The following is a 19,597-nucleotide window of genomic DNA, read 5'->3' as shown; positions in this document are numbered from 1 at the left end:
AATTTTGGATGCCTTTTCTCTCTTTTTCTTCTTGATTACTAGGGTTAAGGACTTCCAATACTATCTTGAATAAAAGTAGCAAGGGTGAGTATCCTTGTCTTGTTTCTGATCCTTAGATGAAAGCACAAATATGTTCATTTTGAAATACAAATGGTAACTATACACTGGCAGTCATTGCTGTGTCGGTATTCCATTGTGTGGATGTACTGTAATTTAACAAGTCCCCTGTGGCTGAGCATTTAGGTGGTTTCCAGCATGAACTCTTATAAACAGTTCTATAGTGAACAGTTTTCATTTAGTTTGTTCATGGGCAAGTGTCTCTAAGGGATAAAATCCTAGAATTCCAATACTTGGGCCAAAGTTTATGTGTACTTATGTTTAAATCAGCAAAATTCAGTTACATGCAAGTGTCTATGCACCCAGGTTTTTGTGTTATTGGTTTTACACATAACCAGCAGGGATAAATGCAAAATACCAGGTGAGGAGGAAAGGTAGCAAAAGGGAATTTGGGAAGTTGCATGTGTAGGCAAGAGGAGCAGGAAGGATGTGTCATTCTTTTCCCCTTATTCAGGCAGTATTTTTGTGCTAATGACCCCAAAACATGTTCTACTTGGTATACATATCACAGTTTCAGCTGTCATTTCTACTGAGATTTGTGATCAGCTCTGTTTTTAGTTCCAGGACCCTAGATACTTAGTTACATTTAGGTATCCCATGCCATCCCCGCTGAATACCAGCAAATGCATTCCCAAACCAGTTCACCCACTCGGATTTGCTCCAGTGCTCTCTACCTCGTTCCTGTCACGTGAATTCTCTCTTCACTGTGTCTTCAATCCATTGTCCCAACTCCACTGTCCTTCTGCCTAGTTTCTCTCCTGGCAGCCAGCCACCCTTCCCAGCTAGATATTCCAAGTACTTCTACCTGGAAAAATCTTTATTAGTCTGTATCATGAACACACCATCTCCTTAACCAACTTAGCCCGTTCTTCAAATTCAGTGTAGACCCAACTTACCCCTTTCCAGCTTACAAGTGAGCTCTCCTCTCTCTGAGTTTATCATTTTAATTTTTTGTTTTGTTGAAATATAATTGACAAATAGCACAGTATAAGTTTAAGGTGAACAGCATAATTATTTGATAAACATATATTATGAAATCATTGCCATGATAAGTTTAGTTAAAATCCATTACCTCACATACATTTTTTTAAAAGATATTTTTCCTTGTGATAGAACTCTTAGGAATCTACTCTTGTAACTTTGAAATCTACCATACAGCAGTGTTAACTATAGTCACCATGTTGTACATTACAACCTGAGTACTTCAATATCTTATAACTGGAAATTGGTATTGTTTGACCACCTTTATCCAATTGCCCTCCGGTAAACATAAATTTGATCTCTTTTTCTCTGAGTTTGGGGTGGGGAGTGTTTTTTATTTTTTGTTAGATTCCACACATAAATGATATACAATATTTGTTCTTCTCTGACTTATTTTTTCTGACTTATTTTATCTAGCATAATGTCCTCAAGGTCTATATTATCACAAATAGCAGGATTTCCTTCATTATGGCTGAATAATATTTTATTGAATATGCATACCACATCTTCCTTATCCATTCATCCATTAATAGACTCTTAGGTTGTTTCCATGTTTTGGCTATTGTAAATAATGCTGTTAAGAATGTGAGAGTGCAAATATCTCTTTAACATAGTGTTTTCATTTCCTTTGGCTATATAACCAGAGATGGAATTGCTGAGTCATGTGCTAGTTCTATTTTTAGCTTTTTGAGGAACATCCAGACTGTTTTCCCTAATGGCTATACCAATTTATATTTCCACCAAGAGTGCACAGGTTTTTTTTTTTTCTCTACATTCTCACAAGCATTTGTTATTCCTTGTCTTTTTTATGATAGCTGTTCTAACAGGCATGAGGTAACAGCCAATTGTGGTTTTGATTTGCATTTCCTTGGTGAATAGTGATGTTGAACACCTTCTCATGCACCTGTTGGCCATATGTATGTCTTATTTGAAAAAATGTCTATTCAGGTCCTCTGCCCATTTTTTAATTGGATTATTGAATTGTATGAGTTCATTATATATTTTGGATGTCAACCCTTTAAGAGAAATGGTTTCTTCTAGGTTTCCAGTCTTATATTTAAGTCTTTGATCCATTTTAAGTTATTTTTTATCAGTGATGCAAGATAGGGGTCTAGTTTCATTCTTTTACATGTAAAATGCCAATTTTCCAGCATCATTTACTAAAGATACTGTCTTTTCTCCATTTAGTATTCTTGGCTCGCTGGTCAAATATTAGTTGACCATATATGCATGGGTTTATTTCTGGACTCTATTCTATTCCATTGGTCTGTGTGTTTGTTTTCATGCCAGTACCATAATATTTTGATAATCAGGGAGTGATGCCTCCCGTTTTGTTTTCTCAGATTTACTTTGGCCATTCAGATCTTTTGTGGTTCCATATAAATTTTAGGATTTTTTTCTACGTCTGTAAAATGCCATTGGAATCTTGGTTGCTATTGCAGATGAATTTCGGTAGTATCAACATTTTAGCAATATTAATTATTCCAATCCATGAACACAGGATACCTTTCCACTTTGTGTCTTTTATCAATATTTCCAAGTTTTCAGTGTAGAGATCTTTCACTTCCTTGGTTAAATTTATTTCTAATATTTTATTGTTTTTGACACTGCTAAGTGGGATCATTTTCTTTATTTCTTCAGTTAATTTGATATTATTATGTATAAATGCTACCATGTTTGTATCCTGCAACTTTACTGAATTTATTGATTAGATCTATTAGGTTTTTGGTGGAGTCTTTAGGATTTTCAAAATGCTCTATAAATTTGTCATTAAATAGACAGTTTTACTTCTTTCCTAATTCTGATGCCTTTTATTTTTGCCCAGTTGCTCTAGCTAGGTCATTTTGACCCTTAATCCCACACTACCTTATATTATAATGATATAGTTTTAGTCGATATGGCTTGCCTGCTGGTTCTTGTCAATGAAGGCATATATCATGTACATATTATATGTTAACCATCTTCTGTAGCTACAGTACTTATAGGTCATAGACTTTATTTAAACCTAGAAACAACCCCGAGTCATTTTCCCTAAGCCCTCATTTTATAGATATATAAAACAATTTCCAAGGAGACTGTCATAATTCAATGTCACATGACTAAAGTCGGATTTGAGAGTATGGTATCATCTCAGAGTATGGTATCATCTCATTCTCCCACCATGGCACTATATCTGACTTCATATAAGAAATATTTGTTCCAGGCTAAACACTAGTGTGGGAAAAATTATTTACCTTGTACCTACTTCTCCTGGTCTCCTTTAGATCCATAAAATCTTCACATCAGTATGTGCCTAGTTAGGGAAAATATGATCTTGCAATATTAATTCTAATTATTTGTTAAAATGAGTTTGAGCCCTTGAGATCAGTCATCAGTAACGTAAATTGTAAGTGTACATATTTTAGAGAGAGTGGAATACCTGATTATAGCTGAGATCATTACTCTCATGATATGCAGCACTGCTGATAATGGAGCTGTTGTCCTCATGTTGAGAGCGTCCCCAGACACGGCCTGTTCTCTTTCACATACACCTAAGGTTTGCCACTTATCGTTGTAGAAACTTTTACACTTTTGCTCGAACGACCCTATCACTACTGCACTGTGATGAGTTGTCTGTAATATACCACAGGCATATCGCATCATTTGAACGTGTTTCAGGGTGCTGCTTGGCATGTGTTTATTAATGCTCTACATAGAAAGACTGCTGTCCTTGAAATCCTTATGGCTTTAAACAAGGCAATGCAGGGATCTTTGTGGATAATCTCACCTTCCTTTCATAACGTGTTTTTAATATGGTCTAAAAGTAAAACGGTTTACAGTAAATGTGCTCTAGGCTGACATTACCTCCTCAGCCCATAAAGAAAAAACATATAGCCATTGTCCAGGTCCTTGGTTTACTATGGAATTAAATGCTCAATTTATACATTAACCATGTACCAAAAAATCAGCTGGATATTTTTTTCAGTTCCCTTTTCAATTTCTTAGCCAATCATTGTGTTCTACACGCCATGCTTCTGAGAGCTCCCATAGCTTTCTAGTTTGTATTGTTGTCTGTGAGGAACAAGTCTAACCTCAGATAATTGGCATGCAAAATAATTTGACTGAACATGCTCTGAAAAAAAGCATTCCACTTCTCACAAGTACTTTTATATGTGTTTATAATAAAGACAGTTGCCCTGAAAATGGGCTTAGGTAGTAAAATGAACAGGATGCTAAATGGTACCCACAGGCCTACCTCGGAGATATTGCACATTCAGTTCTCGACCACTGCAATAAAGTGAGTATCTTGTCTTCAACTTGTGAAACATGCAACATATGTGAAGCGCAATAAAACGAGGTATGCCTGTACTACTGCATATACACACGCCATTTCAAATATGAGTGGGTACATTTATGAAGGTTATCTGGGTAGTAGGATTAGAAGTGATTTTCTTTGTATAGTTCTACATTTTACAAATATTTTATAATATGCATGAATTTCTATTCTAATAAGAGAAAAATAAGGACAGTTTTGAGTAAACATTTTTCAAACCCAATCCATGTATCATAGTCACTCAGATTATTCAGTGTCCCTTACCAAACAGAGCATGGGAAGGAGTGTGTGTTTTTACTGCTGAATATAAAGGCCACAGAGAATAGTTAGGAGGCATTACAGCGTGCAGACCAGACCTCGTATGAATCTTGGGTTTACTCCTTACCAGCTGCTATTCACATCTCCTCTCTGTGCCTTCCCTAAGCCTCAGTTTTTCATCAGTAGTGATAATAGAGAGGCTTACATGGGAGAGTCTGTGACCAGTGCTAGGACCATGCCTGGCACCATACTCAGTAAATCATAGCTATCGTCATCATTAATCAACTCCTTACCAGGGTGCAGGAGGCCTTGCGTCATTTGGCTCCTGCAGCCAATCACGTCACTAACCACATATTTCGCTCTCACACAGCCAGTATCCTAATAGTGAATTTCGCCTTTATCCTCAACCCCCCAATACAAACAGCCATCAAAGAACTTCTTAGTGGTGGTCATTTCAGACCTTGCTCAGCTGTTACCTCCTCTTATCAAGTGTTTCCCAGTTCCCCTGGCAAAGGGGCTTGGCCCCTCCTACTCCTCTTATAATACATAGGTGCACACTCATGATTAGTGTACATTTCTGCTACTCACCCACAGGCTGTGACGGTGGGCCAGGGACATCTTCTACACCATGCCTGCAAACTCAAAACATTCATGAATGGATGAATGCAAAATAGTACAGCCTGTTTTTCGAGTCTAAGGCTATCGATGGAGCATCCTAAAAATTTGAAAACAGATTTCTAGTACCTGGTTCTGGACTATTCTGTTACAAAGGGTAAAGATGTAGAGTCAAGAAAGATCTACATTTGATATTAGACTATGGTATATGCTTTTAGCAGATTACCAAGAAAAATATGTTAATAAGTAATTTAATAGTTTGCTTTTCCAGAATAAAACAGCTACCAAAACAGTGAGTAGTTTCCACTGTTCCCTACAGATAACCCCCAAACCCTTCTGGCCCACTGTTTGCCTCCATGCCAAATTCTATTAGTCTGAGTTTTTAAACAATTCCATAGAACCATAATTGCAAAGTATACCCAGGCCCTCACATTATTTTTTTTTGGGGGGGGGGGGACACACACACAAGCAAACAAAAAAGAAGAAAAACAACCCAACTGTCTTTATTCCCCAAATAAATAGAATTTTGTCTCTTAAGAAAAAGATTTTGCTGATGAATAAGTATTTACTATATGCCTTTGAGCAGGGAAAGTGTATAATATTGTATCCATCCTAAATGGATGAAGTAACCTGTTTTGTTTTGTCTCTGGCTAATTCAGGTGTTTTACAAATATTACCATCATTTAAACTTGATGTTCAGATTGATTAAACAAAAAACACCTTTAAAATGTTCTTTCAAGGTTTTCCCAAGTGGTAAAGCCACTTTAAGGTCAATGCAAAGAATGCCTGATGGAAGTAAATGAAAAAAAGTTGCTTCTTACATGATTAAAATGAATCTTTGTAAAATACTACCCACTAAGGAAAACTGCTTAGACCTTCAGCATTAAATATCCACTGGATACATATTTCCCAAGGCAACGGTTTTTGACAAAGTTTCAGTCATAGTTACTGTTTTATCTATGCTTGAAATTTGCATTCAAGTCATGGTATAGATCTACTCAAGAAATCTCACATTTTAAAATGCAGTCCAGTGTTCCTAGGGGAGCATTAAGTTTGGATTTTTGCTTAAACAGCTGTGATGTTAAGATCTTAGCTGGCAGTGCTAGGGGAGGAGCACTGGAGTGGACTGCAAAGGCAGGGGTCAGGGCTGGGGCTGGGAGCCTGGTCTGTCCTCACCCGTGTCTGCCCTTCCCCAGCACGCCATGCCCTTCTGGAGGATCTCCAGCCACTCGGACCTCATGGCCCTCCACCACGCCTTGGAACTGGAGTACCTGTAACCGCCACATAGCACTTTGAAACCGCTTAACTGCCCTGTGACCAGGAACGAACCCAGCAGGCCTGAGTCCCTGTCGGTGCCAGACTAGCGAACTTGCCCATTTCAGCGTGGTGACGCCCAGCTGCTGTCGGCCTTCACCTCTGCCCTCGTGGTAAAGGAAGGACCACGCACGTCTATTTCTTCAAACAGCTGTTGCCTCGAGTACTGTGAATCCAATGAAAATAAGCCATGAGAATGTTCTAGTACAGTGTAATGTGTCTTTGCCACATTAACTACATGGTTAACTACATGGTTCAAACCTGTGAAGAAAGGACCTGCAGACGCCCGAGTCTTTAGCATCTTCAATGTGACATAAACAGCTTCTCCGATACAGCAAACTTGATTGCACAATGAAGACGGAAATGTTTCCTGAATACCAGTGGGGGATGTTCTTAAAAAGAAGGTTTACTTTTCGGTGTCTTATACCCAGGGTAATCTGCACACCTCTACTTATTTATGAACAGACTTTTTAAAAAACAGCTTTATTGAGGTATAATCCGAGTACTATTCAGTTCCTTTGAACAGACTTTGTGGGCATCCAATAATTGAAGAGACTATGAATAGCCTAAGAAATAAGCGATTGAAGGCCTTGGCCTCATGACACAGCAAGGACTTTGAATTTTAGCACATTGCAAAGTAGTTTAAAGTATGTCTAATTTAAACGTATAATATGTACATCACTGAGACAATCATGTACAGAAAGAATTTTTGGTGTAAATTTGTAATAATGGATGATTCTTTTACATATTGTTTAGAAAATATTGAAAGGCAGCAATGCCTTGATAGAAGTATGAGGCAGTACATGCACAGACTCGTGTGCAGGGCCTTAGCGAAGTGTACTGGGTATAAATATGTAGATAATAGGTTTTTGTTTGTTTTTTTTAGATAATGTTGTCAAGACCAAAAGCATGGATGTCAAGTGTCAATAGGATTTCATTTTCCAAATCTCCCCTCCCCCAATCAGTTCTTTGTTTTGTGTGTGCTGTGAAGAAGGCCTTGGTAAAATAATACAGCAGTGTCTTTAATCATTTGAATAAAAAGTCCTCTTAGAACCTCACTTTTTCATTTTCAAAGACTAATGTATTATATGTAAGTACTTGGAAAAATGATTATTCAAATGCTTTTTCTTCCCACATAAAATATGTGGATGATAGATATATTTTATTAATGAAATGGTTCATGAATTGGAGACTAGCAAAGTTTTCATGTGCTTAGATGATCGTGTCTGCATTTCCTTGTTTAGATAAAGGAGGACATCACCACACATCTGGAAATTAGCAAAACTTTGCATTACTCTCTACATTCATGTTCCCTCTGCTTTCCTCCACACTCCGCCCACCCTCCCAGGAAAGTTCATTGCTGGCAGTGGACGTGGCAGTCATCATCACCAAGAAATAATGTTTCCCTTCACCTGTCATACGTATTACACGACAAACCTGGGAAATAAAAATTGTCATCTTTGTTGTACCATACAAAACGTTTCTCCAAAAGGGATTAGTTGGAGCACTAGTTCCTCTTATCTATAAAGCCTTCTGTTGTCATGAAATTACTTTTTGGATGAATTTCCTTTAATATTATATTGGGTGGCATAAACACCAGCTAAGACCCAAAGTAGCTAAAGAGCTACCCTATCCCTTTCTTCATGTTGCTGCTAGAATTAATTAGTCAGTTGAAAATTTCTCCAAATTATTTAACAATTGTTTTCGGTTTTTTTGTTTTGTTTTGTTTTGTTTTTTGCTTGGAGCAAACAGAATTTGACAGTTTTTAGTCTTTTCATTTTATGTTTTTCTACTCCGCAGATTGAAAAGACAAAGTTTATCTTGGTCTTACTGTATAAAGGTGTGTTGTGTCCACAGTTGTGTACAGAATTCTTCATTAATTTTGTGTTTAAATTAATAAAATTGATTTGTGAAGTACTGTAAGCTCCTTGGTTGTATTTTCTTCTTTATCTCCTGGTTACAAGAAATAGCAGGACCTGGTTGCATTGAAATGCTCATAGTCCAACAAAAGAAGTTGCATGAAGCAATTCTAGTAATGACTTCATCAGTCCCTGAGGAGACTAACCTGGAAGGGTCACAGCTGGTTCTTGTTCACTGTAAGAACAGATGAATGGAAAAGCTCTTTCCTTCCTCCAAAACTCTGTAAGCCAGACTGCATTCAAATGTATCTACTATAGAACAGAACTCAGCATTAAAGATCTTGAGTGACAGAGCATAGATTTAGCCACTTATGCACCAGAGGGACAGCAATATAAAGCAGTTTTATAAAAAAGAATGCCCACAAGATATACTTCTAAAAGTTTGCCAGGTTACTCACGGACAGAGAGCTATAAACCAGCACAACTTGCTTCCTCCTGGGATTTCATCTTAGACACACAACATGCAAACACGTGATAATCCAACATGCAGTTGTCTGAGCCATTTATCAGGCCCACGATGTACATTTTTCACACGCATGCAGCAAGCCAAGAGGCAGGAGTGATGAAGTGTCTGAGCACACTCAGAACTCCTAAAGATGGAAAATACTTGGAGAAAGGCTTTAGAGAGAGGCAGGGGTAGGCAGTGGAGGGATTTTTAGGTATCAGGTGAAGAAAGTATGGAAATGGGCAAAATGGAGGACATACCCTCAAAAGATGAATTTTTTAAAGCACCATTTTTAACATATCTCCTGACAAAAATGTTTAGGCTCCCCTTTGAACATAGATTAGAGCCCCAATTTCTCTACCTGACATTCTAGAGTTGCCAAATACAGTCTAGTTTCTTCCTGACATTCTCTCGCATTATGGTTCTGAGCAAACCTTCAGTGCACATTAACTGGGCCCTTTAATAGACCAAACAACCCATAAGCATCCCTGCCTTATCTCTGCTTAGAGCAGCAGTCGCCAACCTTTTGGACCTCATGGACCACCAGTTGACGACCGCTGGCTTAGAGTACTCCCCATTGCCGGCAATGGCCCTCCACCCTCAAACCACCCAAACCAGGTCAAGCTCCAGTGCCCTCTCCCTTGCAGTGCCTTCTTTTCCATCATGGTGCACAGTGTGAGTTCCTTCTCTTGAACTTCTCCCACCCACTGTCTAGAGCAGTGGTTCTCAACCTTTCTAATGCCGCGACCCTTTAATACAGTTCCTCATGTTGTGGTGACCCCCAACCATAAAATTATTTTCGTTGCTACTTCATAACTGTAATTTTGCTACTGTTAATGAATCGTAATGTAAATATCTGTGTTTTCCGATGGTCTTAGGCTCTACAGCAGCAGTTCTCAACCTGTGGGTCGTGACCCACAAGTCACGACCCACAGGTTGAGAACCACTAGCAGGGTCACCTAAGACCATCGGAAAACACAGATATTTACATTACGATTGAGAACCACTGGTCTAGAGTCTTATAGACAAGTCCTATGATTCCTTGCAATAAAGACTCATGGGGTTCCCACCATGAGGGCATTGTCCAAGGTGCTGAAGGTAGCCAGTCCCTGCTCCTAAGGATGGTGTTGACATTGGAGCAGGTGGGAACACACAAGAAATGACTTAATGAATAAGACATATTCACTAGGAAACACTCCTTATGGAAAATTAAAACAAGGGATATGGGTAAGTGACAGTGCATAAGCTTCCTTGGAAACGAACAGAGACCAGATGTTTGAACTGAGACAAAATGCTAAGAAGTAGGCAGCATGTAAAGTTCAGGGGCAGAGCATGTAGGCAAAGGTCCTCAGGGGAAAATACTTTTATTTAGTGTGTGTTAGGAGTAAAACTCATGTCCGTGGGACAAGAAGAGGTGCCTTGGGAAAGGAATGGAGACTGGGAAAACCTTGAGGTCACAGATGGCTTTGGGTGTTATCCCAAAGGGAATGGGAGGCCACTGAGGAGTCTTCTCAGGGCTGTGACCCAACTGGGTAAAAATGGGCTGTAGAGGGCAAGAGAGATGGGAAAACGAGCTATCAGCCCAGGTGAGCAATGGCCAGGTTCAGATTAGGATGGGGAAATGGAAATCTGGGCTTATTTTGAGTGACAGCAATGACAGGACTTGCTAATGGGTTGGATTGGGGGGGGGGGGGGCGGGAAGAGGTGAGACACTAGAATGTGGACACCGCCAAAGGAAGGGCTCTCACCACCACTGTGAGACCGATAGTGTTACCTAGTGGTTAAGAGCCTGGCCTCTGCAGGCAGACTGACTGGGTTCTGATCCCAGCTTCCCTGACTTAGCTAACCAAGTTATTTAACTTCTCTGTGCCCTCATTTCCTTATCTGTAAAATGGGCATAACAATATCTACATTAGGGCATTATTATGACTAAGTTAATACGTATACCATGCTTGGGACACTGCTTGGCATATTATTTAATATTGTGATTATTATGCTGGCTAAGTATTCACATACATTTTTTCTCCCCAACTTAAGGCTCAGCTCCTTGACTGCACAGGCCACTTGTAAGCTCACTGCATTATTCTGTCCTAGCCCAGGAAACAAGATACAAAAGACAGTCTAGTTCAAGACCTCAAGGATGGGGACGGTGGCAATTGACAAAGAATCGATTACGGTGATAAAATGAGCTTTAATGAGCATCACCAATGGGGCAGCAGGAAAAACACTTCCCTGAAGAGCTGATGTCTGAGCTGAGACCTGAGGCTAAAGCCGGCTATGGCAGTGTGGGGAGGTGGGGAGAGCATGCGAGAGGCTTAGAACGGGAAGGAGTAGAGCACGGAAGACGAGAAAGGCAGCATGGGACTGGAGCACACAGAGTGCCGGGCGAGGGGCTTGCCAGCCAAGGGGTAAGCACTTTAACTGTAGGTCCTAACTTCAGGCTCAATGCTTTCATTATACATGAGCATGACACCCAGCCCACCTTGATGGGAGAAAGAGAAAGAGGCTAGAAACAGGCTCCTGCATCAGCGCCCAGCCTGGCACCTTTCTACACTGAGTCTGACTTCAAATGTTAGGTCTAAGTACTGTCTAGTTGAGCCCCTTTCATTTTACACATGACTAAACTCGGGTTAAATGCTTTGCCCAAGAGGTCACACCAAATAAGTTCGAGTCAAGACCCCAACTGACTCTTGGATACAGCAGAGAATCACTGAGCGCTCAGGTCAGAGAAGCTGGGGTGGCCCCTGCTCTGTCACCACACACCGAGGTATTTGGCATCCTGTCCACAGTTAGCACAGAAACCCAATGATGCCCGAGTGCTTTTTCTTGTAAACCTAAGCACCTTGATTCTGTCATCCTTCCAGAGCTTGGTTTAAAATTTATCTTCCAATTAGCATTTACCAATGTCAGACACACCTACATTTTGCAACAACTTCGTAAATTTGCTTTTCAAAACATCTAAATATGACATGGGTGTTTCCCAATTTCAATGGATATAAAGGAGGCCATTGATTTAACAGAATGCAGAGACAATGCCATGGGTATTGTACGTTCATTTACTACAGACCTGGAAGAAATTTCTTTCCAGCCTCCAAAATGTGCCCACTGTATGTAGCCACAAAAGCTGCAGCTGGAACAGTCCTGTCCACCCGCTCAGGATAGTTTTCTGACAGCCCAAAGGAGAAATTTAGTAAAAGTTCTCCTTTCTTTCATTGTCTCTCAGCATGTTTCCATTTCTCTCCATTCTGTGCCATGATACAAACTGACAGGAGAACTTGTAGCCGAAGAAATGAAAGGGTTTGTAATTTAGGAAACCTTTGGCCCCACTGACTGAAAGCAGGTTGTTTGTAAAAAGGAAATCCTGACCTCAGCTAACTGGCAAACTCTGTCAGAAGCAATAGAAGGAAGCGAAGGAGAAAGAACAGTGCTGGGGATTTTTATTGGCAACAGAAGAAAAACGGATGCTTTGCCAGGGGAAAGCCCTTCAGAGAGCACTCTCCAGTGGAGGAGCAGCATGCCCGGAGTCACTGAGCGTCTGACTACAATATCGCCTGGTGGTTCTGCTCTGGTTTTGTGGGCTGGTTTGACTGGGGGTCTTTGTTGCTTGGGACAATAGCTAGACTAAGAACCCTAAAAATGGATTCCCTCCAGACAGCTGAAATTGAAGTGCCTCTTCTCTCAGCACCCATGGCCTTTCCCATCTTCTATCCTGGCTTGCCTAAAGCTCCAAGGCTCCCAGAGGACAGGGTATACCAGGTGTGACAGGAGATGAGCCACCTAACATTTTCCTGTTGGCGCTATCCACCCACTCACCATTCTTCCCTCCCTCCCTCCCTCCCTCTGTCTGATATCTGTTACAAGGACTCTGCAGTGACCTCTGGGTAACTCCATAAAAGAATGGAGGCCCTGATTTCCTTATGCCAGTGCTTCTCAGTTAGATGCCCACTGAAATCTCCCAGAAGCTTTGGAATATACCCCTGCTTGAGCCCCACTGTGGAGATACTAATTTAATTTGGGTTGGATTTGAGCAGTCAAGGTTGAGCACATTGCTTTGTGCCAACCAGGTGTGAAAATGAACAAGAAAACATAATTTAAAATGGAGTCAAGTAATCCTGCAGAGGGAGCGCTCACTCACTACCACTCACCGACACCTTACAGATTCCAAAAGGAAGAAGCTTACCCTATATCTCTTGACAGGAAGAAACTTGCTTTACTATTCCAGCAGAAGGAAGGAAGATTATCTCCTTGCCTAGCAACAGCCCCGGCCAATGAGAAACTGTCATGATTCAGCCAATGAGAAGCCACTACACTTTGAACTTCAGCTTTCCTCCCATGGACATTTTGGTCACAACAGCCTTTTCCAACTCCTCCCTTTTCTCTATTTCTCTATGCAAGAGTGCTCCTCTCCTTTGTTCTCCAGAGTTGCCTACAGCTTTGTCATAGTTTGCGTGTCCTAAATTGCAATTCTCTGCTATTCCCAAATAAAATAATTTTGCTAGTAAACAACAAGCTATTTCATTTTTTAGAGTCAACAAATGCATGTGAGAAACACCTCCATCTAGTCACTTGCCAGCGGGGCTGGGCAACTCCATTTCATGGCCTTTCTTTTTCTAATCCATTCTGATATCCAGTGGCCATGTTTACACCCCTGAAATCCTTATGAACCAACTCAATTACATTCAATCATCTAGGGAGTAACTACTGTGAGTGAAGAATTCCGCCCTGTGTCAGAGGTGTCCCCAGGACTGGCCAGCCAGTGGAAAAACAGAGATATGTGATCCAAGACAGATTGGGATGAGGTCCTTACAAATTACAAGGACACCTGCAATCTAGGGGGGCAAAGGTTACAAAGAATTTTAACTAATGATGGAAACCCAGAGGGTATAGCAATCAATGCTGGCTGGGGAAACAAACAGAAGTCTCATTGAGGGGGTGACAGTTTCATTGGCCTAAATGAAATAAAATAAGAATAAGATGCTTATAGGCTCCTAAACCTCATCATCCCTCAATTTAATGAGAGAGAAAAGTAGAGTAACTGGAGACTGAGAAACAGGGGGGAACTGGCTGCATTAATCCAAGAAAGATGTAACAAAGGTCTGTCCTAGGGCAGCCCTAGGGAGAGAAATATAACACCAACATAGCAGGTGTCCCAGAGGCAGAGTTAGTCATGAGTGGGTGAGTGGGCTTTTAAGACCCTCTTGCTCCCCTCTTGCAAATACAACACTAGAAAGGATCCTGCTAGATCCTGCCATATACAAAAATCCTATATAATAAAGAGGTAATATGCAAATTAACTGTCACACCGTCACAAGATGGCTGTGCCCACAGCAGAGGCGGGGCTCCTGTAACACAAGATGGCTGCGGCCACAGTGGAGGTAGGGTTCCCATAATGAGCGATCAGCAGGGACCTGAGGCTGCGTGGAGCCAGACCGGGGCAGGGGACCTGAGGCTGTGCCCCCCACCCAGCAGGGCTTGATGGGGGACCTCAGGCCATGCCCCCCCCGCCTTGGCACCAAGCTGGGGGACCTCAGGCCACAGTCCCTGCCCCGGTGCTGGCCCAGGAGACCTCAGGCCTCTCCCTTCGCCGCGGGCCTGGGGACCTGAGGTTGCACCCTCTGCCCAGCGTGCGTTGGGGGACTTGAGGCTGCACCCCCTACCTGACAGGGCTTGACGGGGGTAGGGCTGGCAGGGTCTGGATCTCACCCAATGAAAGTAGGGCTGGCCAGGTCTGGGTCTCGCGTGATTTCAAGGTGCGCGTAGGTGGGTGGGGACTTGAGTCTGGGTCCCACGGTGCGCCCCAGACTCTGACAGGAAGAAGGTTTTCATATATATTTTACTAATTTTCTTTCATCTCTGACAGTTCTATTATAGAGAAAGGGCAAATAGCAATATTAAAATATTTCCTCTAATTAATTCCCCTTTAATGTGCATGAATTTCGTGCACTGGGCCACTAGTTTGTGTATAATTAAATTGGATTACAGCTGAGGGTTGGTTCATTGTACAACTTTCTAATTCAGAAGTAGAAGGCCTTGCTGTCTTTGAAACTAATTTTATATATCATTGAAAATGAGTGTGTGCATGTGGAAGAGAAAGAAAGAGAGAGAGAGAGAGAGAGAGAGAGAGAGAGAGAGAGAGAGAGTTGCAGTGTTTTGAGGGGTAAGAAAAGCAACGTGGTTTCCCTGATGGTCCCAGAAAGTACAGCAATCAGACCGAAGCCCTTTATATATAATTGAGAAAATATCACTTTTCCATTTACCATGGGGGACGAGGGGCTAGAGGAGGCCCTTACTCTCACCCACCTGGAGGGTGAACGTGGGCCCCAGCCTGAATTCCAGGACCCCTGAGCAGGACCTCTGTAGCATCTCTAAGAGTTCCCACAGGTACTCATTCCTCACACCTACCTGAAGGGACTCTGTGTCCCTTGAAATGAACCAAGCAACCCAGAGACTGCTTCAAGGTGCTTAACACAAGACCCCTTTGACTGTGTCCCTGCATTCCTTGTTTACAAGCACAGAGCCTCCCTCAAACAAATGACAAAGTGCTGAAGAGGAGGAAAAGAAAAGGAAGAAAGAGGAGAAAACCAAGACAAAGAGCCTGGGTGTGGAAAGAGGGAAGGTTTGGTGTGTAAACCTGTACATCAAAAGGGCTAAACCACTGAATGGGGTCCTCTGCCCTTGTTCTAGCCCTGATGTGCATGGGGCCTGCACATGCTCCACCCATAGTTTTAGGGATTGAAAGGGCGGGGAGACTCCATGTTCCTTTTGTTCCATGTCTTCTACCTCGTGGAGTCAGGTTCCCGCCCTAGAACCTCTCCAAGAGCCCAACCCACACCTTTGAATTAGCCAATAGAAATGCAAGGGGAAGGTAAGCCGCGCCCTGCCCCCATGTGCAACCTGATCCCGACCAATCAGCGGAGGCGACACTACCTCACCCCTCCTACCTCTCCCAGGCCCCCTATAAATCAGCGCGTTTGGGGGCTGACGCTCTCTCTCTCTCTCTCCACCTCGCCGCTGCGCCGGTGTGTGTGTGTGTGTGTGGGACTGAGCTCGAGCTAGCTCGATTAAAAAGGCTCTTTGCTTTTGCATCGGACTCGGCTCCCTGGTGGTCTTTGGGGATCACGAAATCTGGGCATAACAGGATCAAAGTCCCTGTAAGCACAAGTCCAGACAGCTCCCCATGGAGGAGGAGGAAGGGGGGAAGGGGGTGCGATCTGAGCTCAAGGAGGCCCTGCCCCCTCCAATGGCTCTTCAGAAAGGGCCCATTTCACAGCCTTCCCATGTTCCTGCTTGTTGGAACTTCTCACTGAGAAATCACCACAGGCTCCATCACCTAGTCTACTTAGTGGTTGAAAGATAGCAAAGTTTTTGCACCATTTCCGTTTTCCCCAAAGTGGTTAAAATGCAGGCAGGCAGGGGCGGGAGTTGATGGAGGAAGCACACGCCCTTATTGGAACAGCTTTGTTTTGAAAAACTTCTGCCCTCTGGGGTTGAAAGCATTTCTGGGCCCAGTGGAATCCAGAGGTGCCTGATAGCTCCACAAGTGCTTCCAGCCCCTGACCTTGATATTTATTTGCAAAGCCTTACAGGAAATCAGTGCTATGCGTTCCATGAAAAACAAAGGCAAATGCAGGAATCAGGAAAAACAACAGACTGCTCCAAACAGCCTTGCATCAACAGACTTGAAAGAAAATTAGATGCTGAAAAAATAGTTCCCTTTGACATGTACTCTTTCAACATGAACTGAAGACCCACTATGTGCCCAGCCCTGTGTTAGGTGCTGACAGGGTCTGTGCCCTGAGGTACTCATGTTTCTCAGGGTGGGGTAAGGGGTGCTGCTGAAATAAAGGCCAAGAGTGGGTGATTTGGACCTCACCACTAAGGAGAACGATGAACTGGCGGCCTCCAGCACAGGGATTGAGGAGATTACTTTGTTTGGGAAAACTCCTAGGAGAATGTAACATTTAATCTGAACTGTTGAAGAACAGGTGGGAGTTTCATAGATAGAAAAGAGAAAGAAGCACATAGCGGGAGGAAAAGTGGATAATGACTAAAACAGTTGCAGAAATTGAGCCTTAAAATTGCTATAAAAATTAAGCATGACATTAGATGCCCATTTATGGAGTGTTTTCTACATATTGTCAGAAAGTCACAGAGTAGCAAGCCAGATGAGCCATGTACATAAATTACGTTCACTGAGGGTTGCAAACTCAAATGACAACAAGGGGCCAGTAAGTAATATAAATGAATGAATGACACAAGGCCTATTAAAGAAATCCCAGGGCCCTCTCAGTTAAAAAAGAATTCTTTGCTTTGACAGTGACAGGAGTTCAGAAAAGGATTTCTACACGCTAAGAAAGAAATGAACATGTACATGGTAATCAGCTCTAAGCATTCATCCTCAGAGGGAAGGAGGCAGTGGAAAGTGGTAGGGACAGTGTCAGTCAGAAGAGAGCGTGACCCCACAAAGTAGACAGCTGCTTCCCAACACTAACCAGTTGTTGCCACGTAGGAATGCTGGCTCAGGGTGTCACGTTATCCAGTTTTCAAAAGAAGCCAGATATCCTGATACTGGGAAATGCTTACGGTGGGATCTTAAGCTTTGTAAATTATGGATCAAAATTTTAAAATCGGTAGACAGATTAAAATATGATGGTGGGCACGTTTAATGGGAAATATTTCTATCTAGAATGTCTAAGAACACTTCCTTGAGGAACTGATGTCTAAGCCGGGCCTCTGAGGAGGTTATTGGCAGAATTGAGGGCCTCACTTAGGAACCTGGTGGGCAAAAGGGGTCAAATGACAGCCATCATTCATATTCTTAAAAGTCCTGTAGCCCTAGCCGGTTTGGCTCAGTGGATAGAGTGTCAGCCTACAGACTGACTGAAGGGTCCTGGTTCCATTCCGATCAAGGGCATATGCCTGGGTTGCAGGCTTGATCCCCAGTGGGGGGCATGCAGGAGGCAGCCAATCAATGATTCTCTCTCATCATTGATGTTTCTATCTCTCTCGCCCTCTCCTTTCCTTTCTGAAATCAATAAAAATCTATTTAGAAAAAGAAAGTCATGTAATTCAGTGGTCCCAACTTTGGCTATATACCAAAATGAACTTGGGAATGTCTTCCCTACATTTATGTTTTCCCCACATTTATATGTTTTCAATATTAATTTTAAAATGTGTATATCCAGAGACTTCCAGTCAAGATGGCAGAGTAGGTAGATGCTGTGCTCACCTCCTCCCATGACCACACCAATATTACAACTAACTTACAGAACAGCCATCATTGAGAACTGCCTGACATCTAGCTGAATAGAATTTGGATGTAAATGAGGATGTAAAGAAGAAGCCACTCAGAATGGTAGGTGTAAAGAAGCAGAACAGGCTGGCCCCACACCCATGGTTATGGCAGTTAAGAATCAGGAGGGATATCTCAGCTGCATCTGAAACAGGAATTTTGGGGGGTGAAAAAGATAGGTTTTAGAAAATTTTAGAAATTAAGGGGACCATAGAGGAAGCACAGGGCTGCAGAGCAGCAGAAGGTATATTTCCATAGAATGGGGAAGCTGAAAAGCTGAAACATTTCCATAGAATGCGGGAGCTGTGAACAGCAATTTACAAAATAAAGAGAAGGAAGCCCTTCATCCAGAAAGAGAAGAAGAAAGCCCAAAGGGAATAGGAAAACAATAAGGAAGGAGGGGGGGAAACTTCACAAGTCCCGTGTGAGGTTCGATCTTTGAGCCCAGGAGTTACTATAGTAACCAGTCTAGGGGAATAGTGACCAATCAGAGGGGATAACAAGGCGCCAGGATCTGCAGCCTTTATAAGCCATAGGGAAAAAGAACTCAGTGGGACCCTTTCCCCCTCCCTACATGGGAGTCCTTTCTGTGGGACTCTTTCCCTCTCCCCATGTGGGAGTCTGTCCTTGTTCTTCAATAAATCTCCACCTTTGCTATACCACTTTCTGTCCGTGGATTCATTCTTCGATTCCAGCGGACAAAGAATCCGGGTTCCAGTCCAAAAATTCCATTTCACATAGGTTCCCCCTGAGGAGGGAGGGTTCCCAGTCCACACTAGACTCCCCAGCCCAGGGCACCAGTGCCAGGAAAAGAAGTTTCCATAAAATCTGGCAGTGAAAACAGGTGGATTTGTGTTGAGAAAGACAACAGGCTTCTAGAGACCTAGGCATGCTGGTCTTTAAGGGCCTGCACTTGCTCACAAACTCATTCGTTCAGCACAGTAGCAGCAGCTGAAAAAGCTCTAGGGACATATGGGAAGAAGCTGAATTGCCTAGCTTCAGGGCAGGGCTGCAGGGGCAGGGATAAGGGCAGCTCTCTCTGGAGAAGGAAGTGCTGGCAAGTGCCATTGTTTCTTTGCTGAGCCTTTCCCTCTGCCAGCCTTCAGTCACAGGTGGGTGCCAAGTCTGAGCTCTCTATTGACCTAACATCCTTCACCCCGCCCTGGTGATTCCCATCCCAAACAACTAATCTGAACCTCTTTCAGTGGCTTTTCCACACAAATAGCCTGCCTCAGCTCCTGCTGCAAACTTGCCTAAAACCTCTCAATGGTTCATAAACCACAAACAAGCAGCAGCTGCCCTCCGCATGCCCTATACCTCTTGATAAGTGGCCCCGAGCCTGG

The 19,597-nt window shown here is 42.6% G+C and overlaps 1 protein-coding gene across 1 annotated transcript in view; it reads left to right on the top strand.

The window, feature by feature from the left end:
* Positions 1-8,519, top strand: part of EYA1 (EYA transcriptional coactivator and phosphatase 1) — a 153,060-nt gene extending 144,541 nt beyond the window's left edge. Inside the window, exon 16 of the mRNA XM_080647229.1 lies at positions 6,481-8,519. Within this exon, the coding sequence (XP_080503355.1) occupies positions 6,481-6,561 (81 nt within the window). The 3' untranslated portion in view covers positions 6,562-8,519. The remainder of the gene's footprint in view (positions 1-6,480) is intronic.
* The last annotated feature ends 11,078 nt before the right edge of the window (positions 8,520-19,597 follow it).

Source organism: Plecotus auritus, assembly GCF_963455305.1.
Source record: "Plecotus auritus genome assembly, chromosome: 11".
Lineage (NCBI taxonomy): Eukaryota > Metazoa > Chordata > Mammalia > Chiroptera > Vespertilionidae > Plecotus > Plecotus auritus.
Note: the sequence above shows the minus strand (reverse complement) of the source record. Positions and strands in the feature narration are given on the sequence as shown.